The sequence below is a fragment of the Schistocerca gregaria genome, chromosome 1 (assembly GCF_023897955.1).
Source record: "Schistocerca gregaria isolate iqSchGreg1 chromosome 1, iqSchGreg1.2, whole genome shotgun sequence".
NCBI classification, from domain to species: Eukaryota; Metazoa; Arthropoda; class Insecta; order Orthoptera; family Acrididae; genus Schistocerca; species Schistocerca gregaria.
Window position 1 is genome coordinate 870,016,556 of NC_064920.1, and position 19,670 is coordinate 870,036,225.

General features: G+C 37.8%; 1 protein-coding gene across 1 annotated transcript in view; it reads right to left on the minus strand.

Moving 5' to 3' along the window:
• LOC126273233 (venom carboxylesterase-6-like) overlaps positions 1-19,670 on the minus strand; it is a 159,173-nt gene that overhangs the window by 91,395 nt on the left and 48,108 nt on the right. The window contains exon 3 of the mRNA XM_049976780.1: positions 1,787-1,943. Within this exon, the coding sequence (XP_049832737.1) occupies positions 1,787-1,943 (157 nt within the window). The remainder of the gene's footprint in view (positions 1-1,786; positions 1,944-19,670) is intronic.

The following is a 19,670-nucleotide window of genomic DNA, read 5'->3' on the forward strand; positions in this document are numbered from 1 at the left end:
GGAGGTTATGAGAACAAAGGATGTGCTGTAAGGATGATAGGTCAGAAATGCTGGTGGTGGTGGGGAGGATTCATGGGGCATGTATTGTGAAGCATTCACTGAAATCTCACATGTTGTGCTCTGCTGCATGTTGTGCCACTGAGTGGTCCACTTTGTTTTTGCCACCAGTTTGACAGTAGTCATTCATTCCAGTTGACAGCTAGTTGGTTGTCATACCACCACCAGCATCAGTTTTTCTGAGCTGCACAGATGGGAGCTATTCTTATAGCATATCCTTTGCTCCTGTAACCTTCCTGGCCTCAACCTAAGGTAACTTACTGCCCCCCACCCTCCTCCCAATTGTGTGTGTGTGTGTGTGTGTGTGTGTGTGTGTGTGTGTGTGTGTGTGCGTGTGTGCGTGTGTGTGTGTGTACACCATCTCCTGCCCCAGAACCCTGACCCAATTTTTGTCTCCACATCAGCTACTTGTTGCTGTTATTTCATGCCCTAGTCTATGAGATCACATGCCCAATCATCTGCCACCTGCCTCCTCTGCCTGCATCTCTAACTAGCCAACAGACGGCTTCCCACTCTCCCATGAGCTGCTATATGCTCTTCCAACCCCCTCCCTGCCTCCCACCTCTCTCCATCCCTCACCCCATGCTACCACACACACACACCTCACCCCAGCACACTCATAGTGGGCTGGGAAAGAGCTGGCAGTCAACTGAGCACAATGAAGGGAGATAGGAGTGTGCATGTAGGTGAGTGTGTCTGTGTTTGTGTGTATATTTTTCCTGCATGCTTGAAAAAGTAAGTGCATTCCAAAAGCAAGTAATGCTCTGCACCTTTTGTTTGTGTACCTATTGAAGTTACAGTGCTTCTGCCTTTTGGTGAGTTGTCTTCTTTATTCCTAAATAATTTGTCATTCTCTACCAGAACTTTCCATACATTATTAAACAAAATAATAAGATATTTCTATGTAATTCTGAGATATTATATGATGAAACATGAGAGAGAAAAATAATATTGAATTGTTTTGGAGCTTATGGAAAATAAATAATAAACATCTACTAACTTGTTCTCTTGTTAAAACCTTTGGTGTGACATATTAAAGAAAAAAATAAGTGATATAAATCATATAGTTAAATGAAAAATGTCTTAGTAACTTGCGCATGATAATAGATTATGTATTAAATGTGAATATCAAAATAAAACTATAGCCTAGTTGCATAAATCATGTTTCCTACCCAACTTCGGAAGTTTTGATAATAGACATTTATTTATGTAACTGTAACACATCATCAAATTCTTCACAAATATGAAAAACTGATGTGGAGATACAGACAACCCATTCTTTCTGTAACAGACAGTTGGCCAAGTGTAGAATCACAAAATTTGCACAGAATTTTCGAAAGTAAGTTCTAGTATGTAGATATTATTATAACAGCAATTGGTTTTGAACTAAGAAAGGGAGAAAAACTGTAGGTGGTTGTAATTTAAGCTACAGTTTTGCTCCCTTTCTCAGTTGTAATTTAAGCTACAGTTTTGCTCCCTTTCTCAGTTCATGTGAAATTTCTCCTCCATCCTCAACTTTGCTTAAATTTTGCTGAATTTGAATTAAGTGAAAATACCACAATTATTTGTTTGAACAGACTACATTAAATACTATGGCTCAAGCAACATACTTTATAAGATAAAGTTTTGTTATTTCAGTCAAACATATTTTATAAAAATATAGTGCAGTTTTTTAATACAAGGGACTAAAATAAGAGATGTATTAAAATGGACATTTATTGGTTCTGACCTAAAATTCCGAGTCGATAGTTGATGGTAACAACAACAACATCTCGATCCATTAGATGTTCAGGTCCATAGTAGCTACCAGCTCCACTCATAAATCCACCACCATGTATATAGACAAATACATCAAATAAAGATGACGGATTGTCTGCTGACGGTAGCTGAAACAGATAAGAATCTCATGGATTGTTAATTTTGACAGGATATATAATTTTAAATTCAATTTCTGAGAAGCTTCTAAGTATTATTATGTGATAATTTTTGCTAGTGTGTAGGCACACAAACAAAATTCAGTTTCAATGAATACTATGTGACCACAGTAAAATGGAATGGCAACCATAACTGATAAAATTACAAACAGAAAGGATACATAACAGAATCCAGTCGTACATCAAAAAAAAAATTATGAAAGGTGTACAACTTTGCTTCCACATCAGGCAGTTAGCTTGGACCTCAGTCTACATAACCTCATTCAAACATTAGTCAGTTTGTGTCTGCCTCACAAAGTTGTTCTTGACTGAAAATATCAGTTTATGAGCCTAATTCTTGTCATTTGCGGGAGGTGTTACTGTTTTGTTTCAATATGAAGAAGAAAACAGCAGCCGAGTCTCATTGAATGCTCTCAAGTATGTATGGTAAGGATGCTATTAGTGAAAGAACATGTTGTGAGTGGTTTCAACACTTCAAGGACGGTGATTTTAACATTGTAGATCAGCATAGTGGTGGAAGGGAGAATGTTTTCGAAGATGTAGAATTGGAGACATTGCTGAGTGAAGACTCACATCAAACTCAAGAAGAATTGGCACAATTAGAGGGAGTGACACAGCAAGCCATTTCAAAATGTCTCAAAGCTATGGGCATGATTCTGGAAGAAGGAACTTGGGTCCCGTGTGATCTGAAACCAAGAGACATTGAACAGTGTTTGTGTGTTTGTGAACAGTTGCTTCAGAGGCAAAAACGGAAGGGATTTCTGCATTGCATTGTGACCGGGGATGAAAAATCGGTTCATTACGATAACCCTAAACGCAATAAATCATGGGATATCTCGGCCATGCTTCCACATCAATGTCCAAACCGAATATTCATGGCCCCAAGATCATGCTCTGCATTTGATGGGACCAGCTCGACATCATGTACTATGAAATGTTAAAACCAAATGAAACAATGACAGATGCTCGTTATCAAATACAATTAATGTGTTTGAGCAGAGCATTAAAAGACAAATGGCAGGAATACAGTGAGAGGCGCGATAAAGTGATTTTGCAGCATGACAATGCTCGATCCCACATTGCAAAAGAGGTCAATACGTACTTGGAAATGTTAAAATGGAAGTCCTACCTCACCCACCATATTCTCCACACATTGCTCCCTCTGACTATCACCTGTTTAGATTAATGGTGCATGGCCTGGCTCACCAAAACTTCCATTCTGATCTCATGAAGAAGTCACAAATTGGATCAATTCGTGGATCGCTTCAAAAGATGAAAAATATTTTCGTACACTGCCTGAAAGATGGGAGAAAGTAGTGGCCAGCGATGGAAAATACTTTCAATGATACGTGTGTAACCAATTTGTTTCATTAAAGCCTCAAATGTTGGGGAAAAACAGTGGAAGCAAAGTTGTACACCTTGTATGTAATGTAAAGCTGAAATCAAATAAACATACACATACAAAATTAGAATATTAGTTCATTCCAGAATACTCATTCCATAATTTCATAATTTCTTGACGATCTTGTGATATGTTTGAGGGGTTGAAAAAAAAAGTCTTGATAGGGTAGCCAGATGCTTAGATCAGTTAACAATAAATAACATATATTTAATTGAGTATCAGGATAGAAATGTTAATGGTGTAAACCTATTCAGATTTGATAATATCTTTGTTTCTTTATACCTATGTTTTATACATGGCCAAGGTGAAAGATGCTCATTCTGCAGTGAACAGATGCACCAAGGTGGAAAAAGTCATGGGATTCCTTCTAATATCATGTCAGACATCGTTTTGCTCATCAGAGTGCAACAACTTGACATGGCATGAATTCAACAATATGTTGGAAGTCCTCTGCAGAAATAATGTGCCAAACTGCCTCTACAGCCGTGCATTATTGGATACTGAACTGTAGAAAGGTGGTAAGTGCCAAATTCATGAAAAATGTGATAAGTGGTTTGAAAGGCCCAGGATAACATGGAGGATTACATATTAAAAGTACTATGTCCACCAAGAATTCCAATTGGTTACACTTGCCACCGCTGTATGGCAATGGTGCTAAGTTGCCTGATTTCATAATAATGGAACAATGTGCCATTCAGCTGTGTTTGTTTCACTTTGCTGCTATGGTAATTTTATGCATAGACTGCTTGTCTGTCCTTTTTTGTAAATCATTGCTCTTCAGCTTATAAGGTATATGTATACACATTGCAGAATATTATGATCATATACAGTCATATAACATTCTTAAGAAATGAAATATTATACACCTACATGTTATCTTCAAATCATTTTGTACATATATGATGTCCATATGTTAGGTTATGGTGGATGAAAGCCACATGGGTGGGAGACAGAGGAAGAATGGTAGCGGATCATTCAGAGATGAACAGAAGAAATTAAAGATGAAAGGTTTCCTGTATGAAACACACAAAGAGAGAGAGAGAGAGAGAGAGAGAGAGAGAGAGAAGAGAGAGAGAGAGAGAGAGAGAGAGAGAGAGAGAGAGAGAGAGAGAGAAAGTTATACCAACTAGGAATCATCCCTCACCACAGGTACAGTTCTAAGCCCTTTAGTGGCTGTAAATCTATGTAAGGAAATGTAGGGAATGATGGGTCTTCTTAGTGTCACATCAGTACAGCATCATCAGTATGGAACCTACAACAAATCTGCTGAAAGTTGCCAGCAGGGAACAGTTTGGTTTTCTATTCCAAATGGTACAGAGGATCTTGTTGCAGTTTTCAAAACCATTTTTATGAATATTTTTGCTGCTGGAAAGAAAAGGGTGAAAATATTTATTAGGAAGAAAAATCTTGGAGAGAGAGCATTGACCAACCACAGAACAATACATATTCAATCACAATACAGAAATGAAGACAAAATGTGTATAAAACAGCTCATGAATGACTTTCCCTGGGAAGTTAGTCATTACAGCTGAGCAAGATCAAGCAAGAAATACCTCAGTCCTGACCTTAATATTTCAAGAATGTACTCCCACTTTAAAAATGTGTTTCCTGAAAGCACCATAAGTTCCAGTTATCATTGTAGAGTCTTTCTGGAAGACTTTCACAACCTTTCCTTCCACAGACTTAGGATAGACACCTGAAAGACATATGACCTACTGAACATTAAAGCAAAAGCAGGTTCACCACAGTCACACATGCGTTTAGAGATTTACCATAGAAAGGCCAAGATGGCACAGAGCCTTCTGAAGAGTTACATCAGTTCTTCTCATTTCCCTGAGAGTGACATCTGCTAGATATCGACTGATCTGTATCATGTTATGTTTTTGGCCACACTAATGCATTCCCAGATGTTTTATCACCACCAGTTATCTTGTTACAACTTGGCAGTATCTGTAGGTGACACCCTTCAGTCTTACATGCACATGTGGGATAAGAGTATCACTAGTGGGGGTGGAAATGAAATCACGTCATGCATTCTGAAAGTATTAAACACCAGGATAACAATGAAGAAAAACCTTATTGTTTGGAGTGACAACTGTGCTACGCAAAACAAGAATTGAAAGATGGCATTTTTTTCTTTTTTTGGTGGCAAATTGTTGTTCATATGAATAGAACAACTTCCTAGTTAGTGGGAACCACTTCCTCCCCTATGACTCTGAGTTTGCCTTGATACAGAGAGGAAAGTCAGTGATGAAGGCATTTGTACCCAGTGACCCATGCAAAATGGTCAAGGAAGCAAAGGTTGTTAGACCTTTCAAAATAATGTCTATGAATACTTCCAATTTTTTAAATATTCAAGATGTGGCAGATGAGATACTCTCTACAGAAAATCTGAACACTTCAAAAGCTGTCAGCATCACATTTGATTCAACAGATGTAGCACGTGTAGCAATAAAAGAATGTTACACCGGCATGGAAAGGATCCATAAGGTGAATGTGCTCAAAGGAAAACATGCAAGAAACATTCAATCTGCTACCTTTGAATTTATTTCCTAAATCCATTCAATTACAGATGAAAATAAGAAAGATTTAAAGGCTGTGATACCTTAACTGGAAAAAAATTAGCAGAAAGAATATTATATGCTGATCTGTGAAGACTGACTAAGAACATAGCACCTAGAATAATGTGATGGGACTTAGCACCTTTCATAAATGTTTCTGTTTCAATTGCCTTCAGCACCAAACACTTCCAACTGTGTCATGAAACCATCACTTCTTTATGACAAAATACTCTATATTCAAAACAAAGATTCCAAGACTTAGCAAGTGGGAAAGCGCCGGTAGACAGGCACAATAAATAAAAAAACACACAAACACACACACAAAATTTCTAGCTTTCGCAACTGACGGTTGCTTCTTCAGGAAAGAGGGAAGGAGAGAAGCAACCGTCGGTTGCGAAAGCTAGAAATTTTGTGTGTGTGTTCATGTGTTTTTTTATTTATTGTGCCTGTCTAACGGCGCTTTCCCGCTTGGTAAGTCTTGGAATGTTTGTTTTGAATATATTTTTCCCATGTGGAAGTTTCTTTCTATTTTATTTACATGACAAAATACTCTCATTTGTAATGTGGAAAAGTTTGAGGAATAAATAATTAAAACACTGCACTACAGACAGTTCATTTGTAATAACTTCAGTTCATAAATCTGGCACTCTGTACCTTTCTACAGTTAAGTATCAAATTGTGAAAGTGTTGCTGGTGCAGGAGTTTCTGCACAAACTGACCTCTTGATCATGTCCCATAAATGTTTTATGGGATCATGTTGGTGATCTGGGTGGCCAAATCGTTTTTTGAACTGTCCAGAATATTCTTTCAAACCAATTGTGAACAACTGTGGCCAGGTGACATGGCGCACTGTAATCCATAAAGATTCCACTGTTCTTTGGGAACATGAAATCCACAAATGGCTGCAAATGGTCTCCAAGTAGCTGAGCATAACTATTTCCAGTCAATGATTGATTCAGTTGGACGAGAGGACTCAGTCAATTCTGTGTACACACACCCCACAACATTATGGAGCCATTACCAGCCTCCACAGTGCCTTGTTGACAACTTCGCTCCATGGCTTCATGGAGTATGAGCCACACTCGAACCATGCCAACAGCTCTTCCTATCTGAGATCACAGCTCATCTGACCAGGCCACTGTTTTTAAGTCATCTAGGGTCAAACTGATATGGAAATAAGCCAAAGAGAGTTGCTGCAGTTGATATCATGCTGTTAGCACAGGCACCTGGGTCGGTCATCTGCTGCCATAGTCCATTAATGCCAAATTCACTGCACTTTCCTAATGGGTATGAATTTCATATGTCCCACATTTATTTCTGCAGTTATTTTATGCAGTGTGATTTTCTGTTAGCACTGAAAAATCTACACAAATGCTGCTGCTTTTGATTGAACTACTTAATGGAAAATCTCATATAAAGATGTGAAACAATTACTAACAAAGAGATAGAGGGGCTGGCTAGTACTTACCTCAGCTCAGTACAGCCGATAGAAACACAAAAAACAACCGAAAATTTAAGTTTTTGTGTTTCTATCGGCTGTACTGAGCTGAGGTAAGTACTGGCCAGCCCCTCTATCTCTTTGTTAGTAGCTGCTTTTGATTGTTAAGTTAAGGCCATCAGCCATTGTCATTGGTGAAAGATAGTGCTTGGATTGCTAAGTTAAGGCCATCAGCCATTGTCCATGGTGAAAGATAGTGCTTGAAATCTGGTATTCTCAGTACACTCTTGATACTGTGAATCTCGAAATGGTGCATTCCCTAACATTTTTTTTAAGTGGAATGTCCCACACATCTAGCTCCAACTACCATACTGAATTCAAAGTTTAATTCTTGTTACGTGACCATAATCATATCAGAAACTTTTTCGCATGAATCACTTGAGTACAAGTGGCAGCTCCATCAATACACTGCCTTTATACCTTGTGTATACTATACTCCTGTCATCTGTATATGTGCATATCACCATCCCATGACCTTTGTCATCCCAGAGTGTATTTTATGGTCAACAGGCCCTTATTTTTTGGTTTTTTGGTGTAGTTTCCTTTTAAGCAAGTAATTTTGTCAAAAATTTATCCATAGGTAACAGATTCATATATATCTCACAATCATTTCTATGGTGTCATCATATTTTCCAGTTGACACAATGTAGTATCACAGGAGGTAGTCAATGTTGTAAAATCTGATGAACAGTAAGAACAATCCAACAATTCATACTACAGATACACCAGTACTCGTCCTTTTGCAGCAGCTTTGTGAGCAGCTGTATGTTCCTTATAAAATATTATATTTTCCTATTGTAATCCAATTGCTCCAGAAGATATCTGTACTATTCAGCTGTTATTTTTTACTCTATTCAAGATAAATAATAGGAGGAATCCCTTTCACAGCACAGAAATCAGTGGTCAAACCCATTATGACAAATGAAATCAACTTCACCTTCATTGATGAAGTTGAAAACTATATTTTGCATTTACACACTGTTTTCATCTGTGGTAGTGGTTTTGGGACATCCTCCGTATGAGTTACCTTCAAAAGACTGTAACCACATTCACATAAAATTGTCCATTCCTTAAGTGATAAAAATGAAAGAGTAAACACCTTTCAGATACTTGCTTGCCTTGCTGAGTACACTGTTCATTCATGCACAGCAAGGACTTTGATTGTAACCTCCTATGGATAGCTATTGTGCTCACTGGTTTCAGACTTTTTCTTCCTGCAGGAATTCTTGTTTTGCTCTTCACTACCTAGTTGGACATGATCACAATCTGCTCACAACATGAGGACTGGGACTTTTAGATGTGTTATTGGTGTAAACTATATCATTGTCAGTGAATTAATAAAAATTAGCATGGCAGCAACAAAAAATATAGTCTGTCATCGTCAAACCAAACAATCTTGCAAAATAATACTAAATTTGTTTTCCAACAACTACTTTCAACATCTAATCTGATGGCTCCCATGTAAGAGGAATACCGTATTTTAAACACGTCTACAAACAGAACTAACCTTCTGAGAATGCCATTCAGAATACTGAGGGCCACTTTCTTACAATAAACAGTAGTATCACAGCATAACTACAATAAAGTCCCAATCTAAAACCAGGGTTGACAGTTAAATATGACACCAAACAGTGAATGCATGTTTGTTACGAATGTCAGCATAGAGGTAGGATAGAACTGAACTCCAGAATAAACATTATAAACATAATATACTTCATGAACCTTCCAGAAGTGATAAACTGTAGGTAGCAAATATTTGCTGGTTGTCTGGTTTGAACTGATGACCACAGAAAACCAACCCGTTATGCTAACCACTATGTTACATTGCATGCATCACAGCTTGCAGCATTGCTTCCTGTCCTCATGAAAGTTCTCATTAGAGCTGACTGCAGCGCGCCTGGATCTAGATTTACCAATGGTCCCTTGTCTGATGACACAGACAGATCCTCGCATTCTCATCATGTTGTTTCACCCTCTTCACTATGATGAGCATTGTTTAGCTTCTTCCATCAAAGCTTCATGATCGTTGAGTGGGTCTTCAGTTATCCTGAAGCCCCCATTGTGCCTCTGGATTGCAGTAGGGCTTCATACAGAGGACATAGATGACATGTCTGCACTGTTGTCTTCTTGATGAAGGGTCATAATCCTTGACTTATTATCCAACAACTGATGTAGGATATGATATGGCCCAAAGTATTGCTTTAGTAACTTTTCTGATAGTTCCACTTCCTGAATAGGCATTAAAACTCATACCAGGTCTCTTAGGCTGTATTTCACTGGTCATTGCTCTTTTTTATATCATTCTTGCTCTTTCCCCAGGGTGTCCAGGATCTGATGTCAACCAGCTGTCTTCTTCAGTCCTGGAGTTTAGGTGTTTCACACAGTCATCATGAATATCATCTGGTTGAAATGGAAACAATGAACCCATTACTGCTTCAACCTCATGACTTTGGAGCAGAAAGAATGGTGTCTTGCTGCCCTGTGTTACATGCAAAGTCTCTCTGTTCAACATCAACATACGTTGAGAGTATATCTTAAAGTATTCTGTGAGTCCACTTGTCTGTGGATCGCAGGAAGTTGTCTTTCCATGGTGATGTCACAATGTCAAATTACCTCTGGTACTAGTCTCAACTGGAAAACATTTCCACAATCAGAGATCATCACATAGGGTGCTCCATGTTTCAAAATGATAATTTTTACAAGGAACTTAACAATTAACAGTACTCTGCAGTCAGCACAGCTTCAGTGACAGCATAGTGGGTAAGGTAGTCAGTGCAGAATATTATCCATCAAGTCTCATTTGTCAACTTTGGGCCAGTTTGATGGAATGGTGACCCAGAGGTAATCTGTGACATATGCTTCCATCATTGCGATTCCTTGCAGTTGCTCTCCTAATGGTTCAGTAGACACCTAGCAGAAGACACCTGCATTAGCTTCTGTCTAACATCTTTACAAACCCCAGGTGACCAGATTTTGGAGCAATGTGGAAATACTGGCCATAGATGAGCTGGGATGGTGAGCAACCCTTTCCATCCCACTGGATCGTAGGTCCTCTTGTACAACACTCGGTTTAATAATTGGAATTCCCTTTTGGTTGGCACCTCCTTCTACAAGGCTTCTATGGCTTTCAGCAGTGCTGGAATTCCTTCTGTTCAGCAATAATGTCATTTCATCCAGTGGAGACTGAGATTTCATCTACACAGCTGTTTTCTGCCAAAGGATTCCTTATTTAAAGCAGTTAGCATCCTTGTCTTTGTGTTAACTTTTCTACACCAATGTGACGTCATATTCCTAAAGCCTCAGTATCCATCTTGAAAATTGACATGACGGGTCCTTCAAGCTACTCAGCCAGCACAGAGAATTTGGGTCATCGCAACAGTGAATAGTTTGTCAAATGAATATTGCCAGAACTTGTTGATGGTCAAAACAACTGCAATACTCTCTTTCCACTTTGTCAAGAAGTTCCTCTCAGTCTTGGAGAGTACTCTTCAAGTGAGAGTACTCTTGAAGCATAAGTTATTATCATTACAGCAGCTTTCTTAATCTTCACTAGAACTGCAATTATCTCATAATTCCTAGCAGTTGTGAGAAGTTCTGTCTCATCATTATCGTCATACAATGCTAGCACTTGATTAGACATTAGCACCTCTTTAAGGACAAGAAAGATCTTACAACCCATTTCAGGAAAATTTGCTGTCTCCTCACAATACTTCTTGCAAGAGATATGCCTGGATACAGGGGTCCAGAGGTTCTTTTTGAATCACCAGTAGAATGGGTACATGTCAAGAAAACTTTTCACATCATTAATTTGCTGAGGTGTTAAAAAATCTGTGACTGCTCTTAATTCCTCTGGATCGGGACAGACTCCATTGCCAATCCCTAAGTGCCCAAAGATTTTTATTTCTTTGGCAGGCAACAGGCACTTTTTCAGTTTCAGGTGGAGACTTCCGGTCTGAACACACTTTAACACAGCTCTCAGTTGATCTACATGTTCTTCATAATTTATCTGTATCAAGACCGACTCCATTGCCATTCACTAGGGGCATCAAGGTTTTTATTTCTCAGGTGGGTACAGGCATTTTTTTAGATTCAGGTGGAAGCCAGTGATCTGAACAAGCTTTAACATGGTTTTCAGTTGACTTAAATGTTCTTCAAATGTCTTCTAAAAACAACACTGACACCCAGATAGCAAAGACAAGCAGTCCATTGAAGGTATCAAAGTAGGTTGTGCATCATATGTTCAAAAGTTCCTAGAGTGTTACACAGTCCAAATGGCATAGCTTTAAACTGATAGATGCCATCAGGAATTATAAAGACAGTGTTTTCCCAATAAGCCTTGCCAACTTTGATTTGGCAGTAGCCTGAATGCATGCCCATAGTTGAGAAACACTTTGTTATTTTCAAACAGTCTAGAATGTCTGCAATGCATGGCAATAGATAGACAACTTTCTTCAGGATTTTGTACAGTCATCGACAGTCTATGCAGAAATGCTATGTGCCAACCTGCTTCTTTACCAGAAGCATTAGAGAGGACCTAGGACTGTGAACGTTCAATGATGTCATCATGTAGCATCTTTACAACTTATTCCTGGATTATCTGTCATTCATCCAGTGACACTTTATAAGATTGCTGGCTCATTGGTGGATGATTCCCACTATTGTTACAGTGTTCTATTGTGAGCCATTTTCTGTTTTTCCTCTGTATTTGAAAACATTCAAAAATTGATGCAGACTGGCTATGTATCACCAATGTTGTTCCTCAGTCAGATAGGGCCTACTGACAGTTGCCTTCCCTGCATTTACTGTAGTGGTAGTGATACATGATCTATTGTTGATGACACTAAGTTACCCATACTGGACTGGTTCAGTTCTTTCTACACACATACTGTTAGGAATTAGTTGTGGTTGCTCAGGAAATTAGTGATCCGAAGTTCAGCTCAATCACCTACAAGCTTATTATCCCCAATGGCATGTAGATTTATTTTGTGAGCTTGTAGGGTAACATGATTGGTTTCATAAAACAGATGAACTATAACTGTGTGCAGTTGACAGTCATGAATATAACTGTTAGGATGGTGGACATATGGCAGTGTAGTAGTCAGCAAAAACTTGCCTGCTTCCTCTGCAGTAGAGTATATGTTCTGTGTGTCCACAGTGGAAACACACCAGTGTGTTGTCCCTGTCCTCCAAATGCCCGTTTTTCCATGGGGCATCACACTTGGCACCAAATTTGGTAGTGCTTTTGTTGGTCAGGTGTTGGATTGTTGGCTGCAGCATAAGTCCAAGTTGGCCAAGTCGTTTGTTCATGGCGCATTTGGCTGGTGGCGGAGATCAGCACTCCTATTCATTAACATTCTCTACTACCTCCTGATGTGTCAGTTCAATATTTATGCCTGCTACATCTTGCTTAGTTGGTCTGACAGTTCTGGATGCCATAAAATATGTATCTCTTCTCTCACTCCCTGATGTATGAGAGAAGTGAAGTCATTGTTGTCTCCACAACTGCCTTAGTGTGACGAAAAAAGCTAGGATATTTTTACCTCCTCTTGTTTTGCCATCTGCCTCCTTAAAATTCGTTTTTTCACTTTTAACTAATTACCATTAATAAATGCAAGTGTAATGAATATTTTCATAATAGAGAAACGGTGACCCTCAGTTTTAAAGTAAATAACACCAGATCTAAATTTGTGGTTAGTTTTATGTAAGTAAGTGATTTTCTTATTTATTTTGACTATTCCTAGTTAGTATCTTTTGTTATAGGATGAAATTGTAATTGTTTCATATCTTAAATTCTATTGTTGATGTATAAACAAATATAAATTCTGTACTAGCTAAAAACAAGTAATAGTATTCTTAAAGTATTTATTTGGCCCTATTCAAAAACATATTAGCAAAACCAGGCCTTAATTAGTTCCAAAGAAATTAACAGTATTGTCAAAAGTACCTATTTTTTATGTAACTATAGTTGTTAATTTCATGATTTAAACAAATACTTTGGCTTAACCTTTCTAGTAGAAGTAACTGTTAAAAAGAACCAATTTTTCAACGTATTCAGTTAATTTTTATGAGTTAAGTTTTAATTGTAATTTCTGTAAATTTAACTTTGAACAATGTGTAGTTTCAGCACCTATTATTGTGGGGATGTATAAGGGCCCAATTATTGGTCCCAAAACATTCAGTCCACAGCCGAGTTTTGGACCAGAAACCTGTGTTGGTTAGAACAACAACAATCCTTCAACTTAACAGTGGAATAAGGGTTAAACAATTAGGACCATGTGTAAAAACAATGACAGTGTCTGCTCCATATGTACCTTTCTGTTCTTCAAGAACTGCAAAATTTGTGGTTAGGCACTGAGGACACCAAATAAAATAAATAAAGCAGGCAGAACCGCTACAATAGGCATCACATTTGGGGGGTTGGTCACACATTTTTCATCTGATTATTTTCTGTTGCATTTCCTTGATGCACTGGCACAACTTGATGAATTCCTCAGTTGTTGTATCACTCTTTAGCACAACAGATTGGTACATGTTTCCTGCAGCTTCTTTCATGTAGTGTGAGATTTTGTCAGCTTCCATCAGATTTAATTCCACAATGTGGCATACACCAAAACATTCTGTTTGCAGGACAATGTTTCTTCCCCATGACATTGGGCCCTGTTCTTCAGATGTTCTTCCAATAAGTAGATTTGCTGTTGATTGTACCAAAACATTTTCCTGTGTTCAGCTTGGAAGTGATCCCAGCTACTGAGCTTTGTTGATCTTGAGCCACTGCTGGACTCTGCGGTCCAAGTAGGAATACATATCTGACAAACACACCATGCAATCCCATCAGTTGTATATGCTATCCCATCAGTTGTATTTGGTAAATCAGTTCAATACCTTCAGCCATTTATCAGCTTCTGACCAGCATCTCCACAGAACACTAATGGAGGCCTGAAGTGCAGCTGATTTACTGGTACCTTGGAATTGATTAGTCACCTCTATTTATGGACTGTGGGATCAATGTACTGCTTGTATTCTGTTTCCTGCCTATGTAGGCAAAGGCTTTTACATTTCTTAATGGGAGCCATTGTAATGTAGATGTTCTTAAGTAGTTGGAACTCCACCAAACAATGTCATGTCATAACCAAACTCAAATCCAAATTGAAAGGGAGAGTTATCAGTGAAATACAACACTTAGTATTGAACCCAAGTTTACTATAAATACCAATGTACAGCCAGAACAGAACCAAAATCCGAGTTGGAGGGCTCAGTTATTTATATAAACATCAAATATATCAGATTGCTACTATTTATACAAATATAGATTATTTCAGAACTTACAAAAATTATAGAAAATATTGTGAAAAGGACAGTTGCTATCCACCATATAGTTGAACTGCTGACTTGCAAATAGACACAACAAAAATACTGCCACAAATAAGATTTCAGCCAGCAAGGCCTTTGTCGGAAATAGATGACAGACACAGACACATTCACACAAATGCAGCTCACACACACACATGACTACAGTCTCTGGCAACTGAAGCCACACTGCAAGCAGCAGCACCAGCGGCAACTGGGAGGGTGTAAGGAGAAGGGGCAGGTATAGTGGGATAGGGATGGGTGACAGTGAAGAGCTGCAGGGGAGCATGGAGGGATGAGGTGGAGAGAGTGTAGGGCAGCTATGTGTAGTCAGGAGGGCAGGGGAGAGATAGGGAAGGGAGGTGGGTTAGGGGAAAATGAGAGAAGTAATAAGACTGGCTGCAATGGTGGAATGAGGGCTGTATATATATATATATATATATATATATATATATATATATATATATATATATATATATATATGTGTGTGTGTGTGTGTGTGTGTGTGTTATCAATTTCTGATGAAGGTCTTGCTGGACGAAAGCTTATTTGTGACAGTCTGTTTAGTGCCTATCTACAAGTCAGCTTCTCCGCTTCATGGTGAGTAGCAACTTTCCTTTTCACTATATTGTTATATTCCATTCTGGATTTTCCATTGTCAAAAACTATAAACATACGATACTTCAAGAACCTCCCAGAAATGAAAAACAATATGTAACACATAACTGCTGAAGATCAGGTTAGAACTGGTGACCAACATCGTGCCAGCTGGCGATGCTAACCACTAAAATGACTCTTAATGCACAACAGTTCATGGCAATAGTAATAACACATGAACAAAGACTCTTTCAGCCTGTCTGCATTATGTCCATGTGTAATCATGAGTAATATAAGTCTCTATAGCCTATAGTGGCATTTAATTAGACTGTTTACAATTTAAAATAAAATTAAAGAATAACTAGTGCACACAAAAAATCTATCTACTTTTCAGATACTAAATGGGAGCAACTAATTAAAGTAGAAGAATATCTAAATTTAGGAACATGATATGTTCCAAAGGTTCAAGAACAAGAAAAGAGAATTTTCATAAGTGTTAGACAGTAAACAGGAGAAAAAGGGCAGAAGAAAAGTTGTTAATCAGTAGTATAACATTTTCCAAACACTGACTAATTATAAAGACAAGGAACAGTGCATGACTGAAAACATCAATAAATAATGTACTATGTTTCAGTTTCCAGAGCACTGCTGACTGTGGAATGTTGGTAACTAATTATTCAGAAATAACAGATAAGCCCAAAAAAATTCATTGTATGTGTTGAAACAAAACACAAACAATGGCAAATAAGTAATAAAGATAGAATGGCAGGAGTCAATGAACAGGAAATCAATAAAATGAAGGTGTACAAACAGGAAATTAATAAAATATACACTAAAAGCACATGAGCATCTCTAAGACATTTCCTTATGGAATGAAGAAATGACAGAGGGTATTTAACACAATTATTAAAAATGAATCATTGTGGAGGGAGTTGAAACTATATACAAAGCCTGAAAATGCTGGTTAAAGTTCTAGATGGTCCATCAGCAAGTGTATACTTCACCAGTCTTCCTATCACCACTCATCTTTCTGTAATCACTATGCTGATGAAACTGGCAGGATGAACAGAACAAAGTTGTTTTTAGTGATGTGAACATATGCAATGTTAGAGAGGTGTGACAATTCCCATGAGCATATTTCTTGCATTACTCAATGTACCATCACATCTCCAGTATGATATAAATGAAATGAGCATGTGGCATTGTCGGCTGGGAGGCCCCATCCAGGGAAGTTCGGCCACCGAATACAATTCTTATCTCAGTCAATGCCACATTGGGTGATTTGTGTGCCAGTGATGAGGATGAAATTATGATGTGGACAACACAACACCCAGTCCATGAGTGGAGAAAAACTCCAACGTGGTCAGGAATCAAACCCGGGCCCTCTGCTTAGCAAACACGTAACCACTCAGCTATGCAGGCAGACTCCAGTATGATCACATTGTCTGTCTCCAAAGGAACATATGTGGGACTTGATGGATCAGCATTTTTGTTGGGCTTATATTACAGGCAACACCTTTAACAACAGAAGGGAAGTAGCACCAAACATTATCTTTCAAAATGACACTTCATATTTCAATGATAATTAAGTATTATTGTAGAACTTAGTATTAACCCACAGCTGACTGAGTCCAGGATTATAAGCAGATTTGCTGACAACACAGATAATATAAGAATAATTCATGTTGGACCCCATTTTGTGCTATTTCTTGTTTCCCACTAGGATACCCAAACTTTTAAAGAACAGTAAGAAGAAAATATTGAAAAAGGAGACAAACCTGACAGAAACATTAAGATATAATTTAAATAGATAACTTTTGGAGAAATGTGGAAACTGGGAGGAAATAAATTAGTACAAATTAAAACTAGTGGTATGGCAAGAAGCAAGAATACAATGCAGAGTAAGCTTTACCCTTCAATGTTCAAAATCACTGTTTCTAGGAGAGTGACTCAGTTCGACCCAAGTGTCACAGAATAAGTATCTCTCTCTGTACTGTTATGGACCCATGGCACACCACGTTGCAGAATATTTGCATAAAAATCTTTTTCTACTCACTGTGATAGCCAGGCACTGTTAATGCCATATAATAATAATAATAGCTATATTCAACATTGAATGGTACGCTGCACATGTACAAAGAAACAGTAATGATTAAAGTTATTTGTACAATACGCAAGGCACACTCTTCTGAATACGTCATTAATTTACAACAAAATTGCAATAAGATGTTTACTGATTTCTATTCACATAATTTCACAAAGCATTTGTTGTTCTTCATATAAGTATGGTACTCTTCTAATGAGTAGAAAGGGTGTTTTACTGAAAATTTCTTAAGTTGATGTTTCAGTCCAATTGTAGGAAGAACCATGACTGCACAAGGCAGTGCATTAGCTAATTTTATACCTGCGTACTGAGGTCCCCTTTTGTAAAGTGCTGTTCTGTGGCTGCCAATGTAAATTCATTTTTTATTTCTTGTATTGTACTGGTGGAAATCTGAATAAGTGTTTGGGTGCAGTCTTTTCACAAGCAATATGGCTTTTAGAATGTATGTGTTTATAACAGTTAACACCTCTGTTTTTGGAAGCAAGTTGCGACAAGATTCCCTATATTTTGCTCCACAGATTATTCTCACACCCCTTTTTTGAAGAATGAGTAGCTTATTTAGATTAGCTTTGGTTGTTGCCCCCAAATTTCAATACCGTAGTTCAAGTGAGAGGAGAAAAGAGCATGGTATGCAGTCTTAGGACTACGGTGTCTCTACAGAACTTGCTAATAGTACTGATTGCAAATATATTTTTTGACAACTTAGTTGCTAGGGAGTCAATAAGTCAATATGTGTGTCCCATTTCAGGTTGCTTTGGATTGTTATGCCAAGGAACTTTACACTAGATTCTTTCTTTACCAATTTGTTGCTCATGTATAATTTAATTTCAGTATTCAAACTACTTTTGTTAAACTCCATAAAACATGTTTTACTGTTGCTTACATTTAAATGGCTTTCATTAAAAAACTGAACAATTTCTTTTGTCTCATTATTGCACTCAGCCTCTATTTTATTACATGATTCCTTTTTACATACAATGGACATGTCATTAGCATACAGAACAATTTTGGAATTTATAGTACAGTATTTAATATTATTTACATAGATCAAGAACAGAAGGGGGCCCAACACCGTGCCCTGGCGCACACCATATTTTATGTACGTGATCTCTGATTTGTAGACACCACTTTCCATTTTAAGTAGAACAAATTGTTTTCTATTGCTCATATAACACTTTATTAGGCCATAAGCAGCACCTCTAATGTCCATTTTCCATAGCTTGTCTAATAGGATGTCAATGTTCACACAATCAAAGGCTTTTTCCAGATCTAGGTATACACCTGCCACATGTTCCTTGCTTTCAATATCCCCTATCACCTCTGCAATTAGTTGAGCAGCTACAGTTCAAGTTGATTTACCTTTTAGGAATCCATTTTGATTTTCGAACATCAGGTTGTGTTCGTTAAGAAAGTTTATAATCCTGTTGTATATAACTTTCTCAACTATTTTGGAAAATACAGGAAGGATTGAGACTGGTCTGTAGTTTTCTATTTTGTTGTTGTCACCTTTCTTAAAAATGGGTGTTACCTGTGCTATTTTGAGTCTGTCTGGAAAGGTGCCTGATTCTACTATATTGTTGACTGCTGCAGACAGAGGTACAGAGACATTTTGCTTACAGGCTTTTAAAACATTAGTATTTAGGCCATCATGCCCAGCTGAATTAGAGGGTTTTAGAGAGCTTATGATGCCCATTATTTCTGCACAGTTTTTGGGGGCTAGATGGATACTATGGTCACATGTATTACCTTTAAAACTGTAGTGCATGTTTTTATGTTTGTCATATATGGCTTCCCCTATGGTAGAAAAATATTCATTAAAAATATTTGCAATTTCCAGTTGGTCTTTTATGAGCATACCATTGTGGTTAATAGTAAAGTCCATACAGGATTTGTCATTGCAGGTTCTAAAACTGTTTATGACTGCCCAGATGCCAGCAGTTACATTGTGTGAGTTTTGAAGCTTATTTGCAACATAGTTGCTCCTGGTCTGTGAGAGTAAGTCCTTATAGTGTGCTTGATATATTTTGAAGGCTTCCTTTACCTCAGGAATCTCTCTATTATTCAGCATTGCACTGTGGAGTAGTTTTAATTTTTCCCTCACTTCAGTGACATTACTATTTACCCAAATATTTTTGTTAATATTTTTTGTTTGTTTCATTTTTGTGATTAC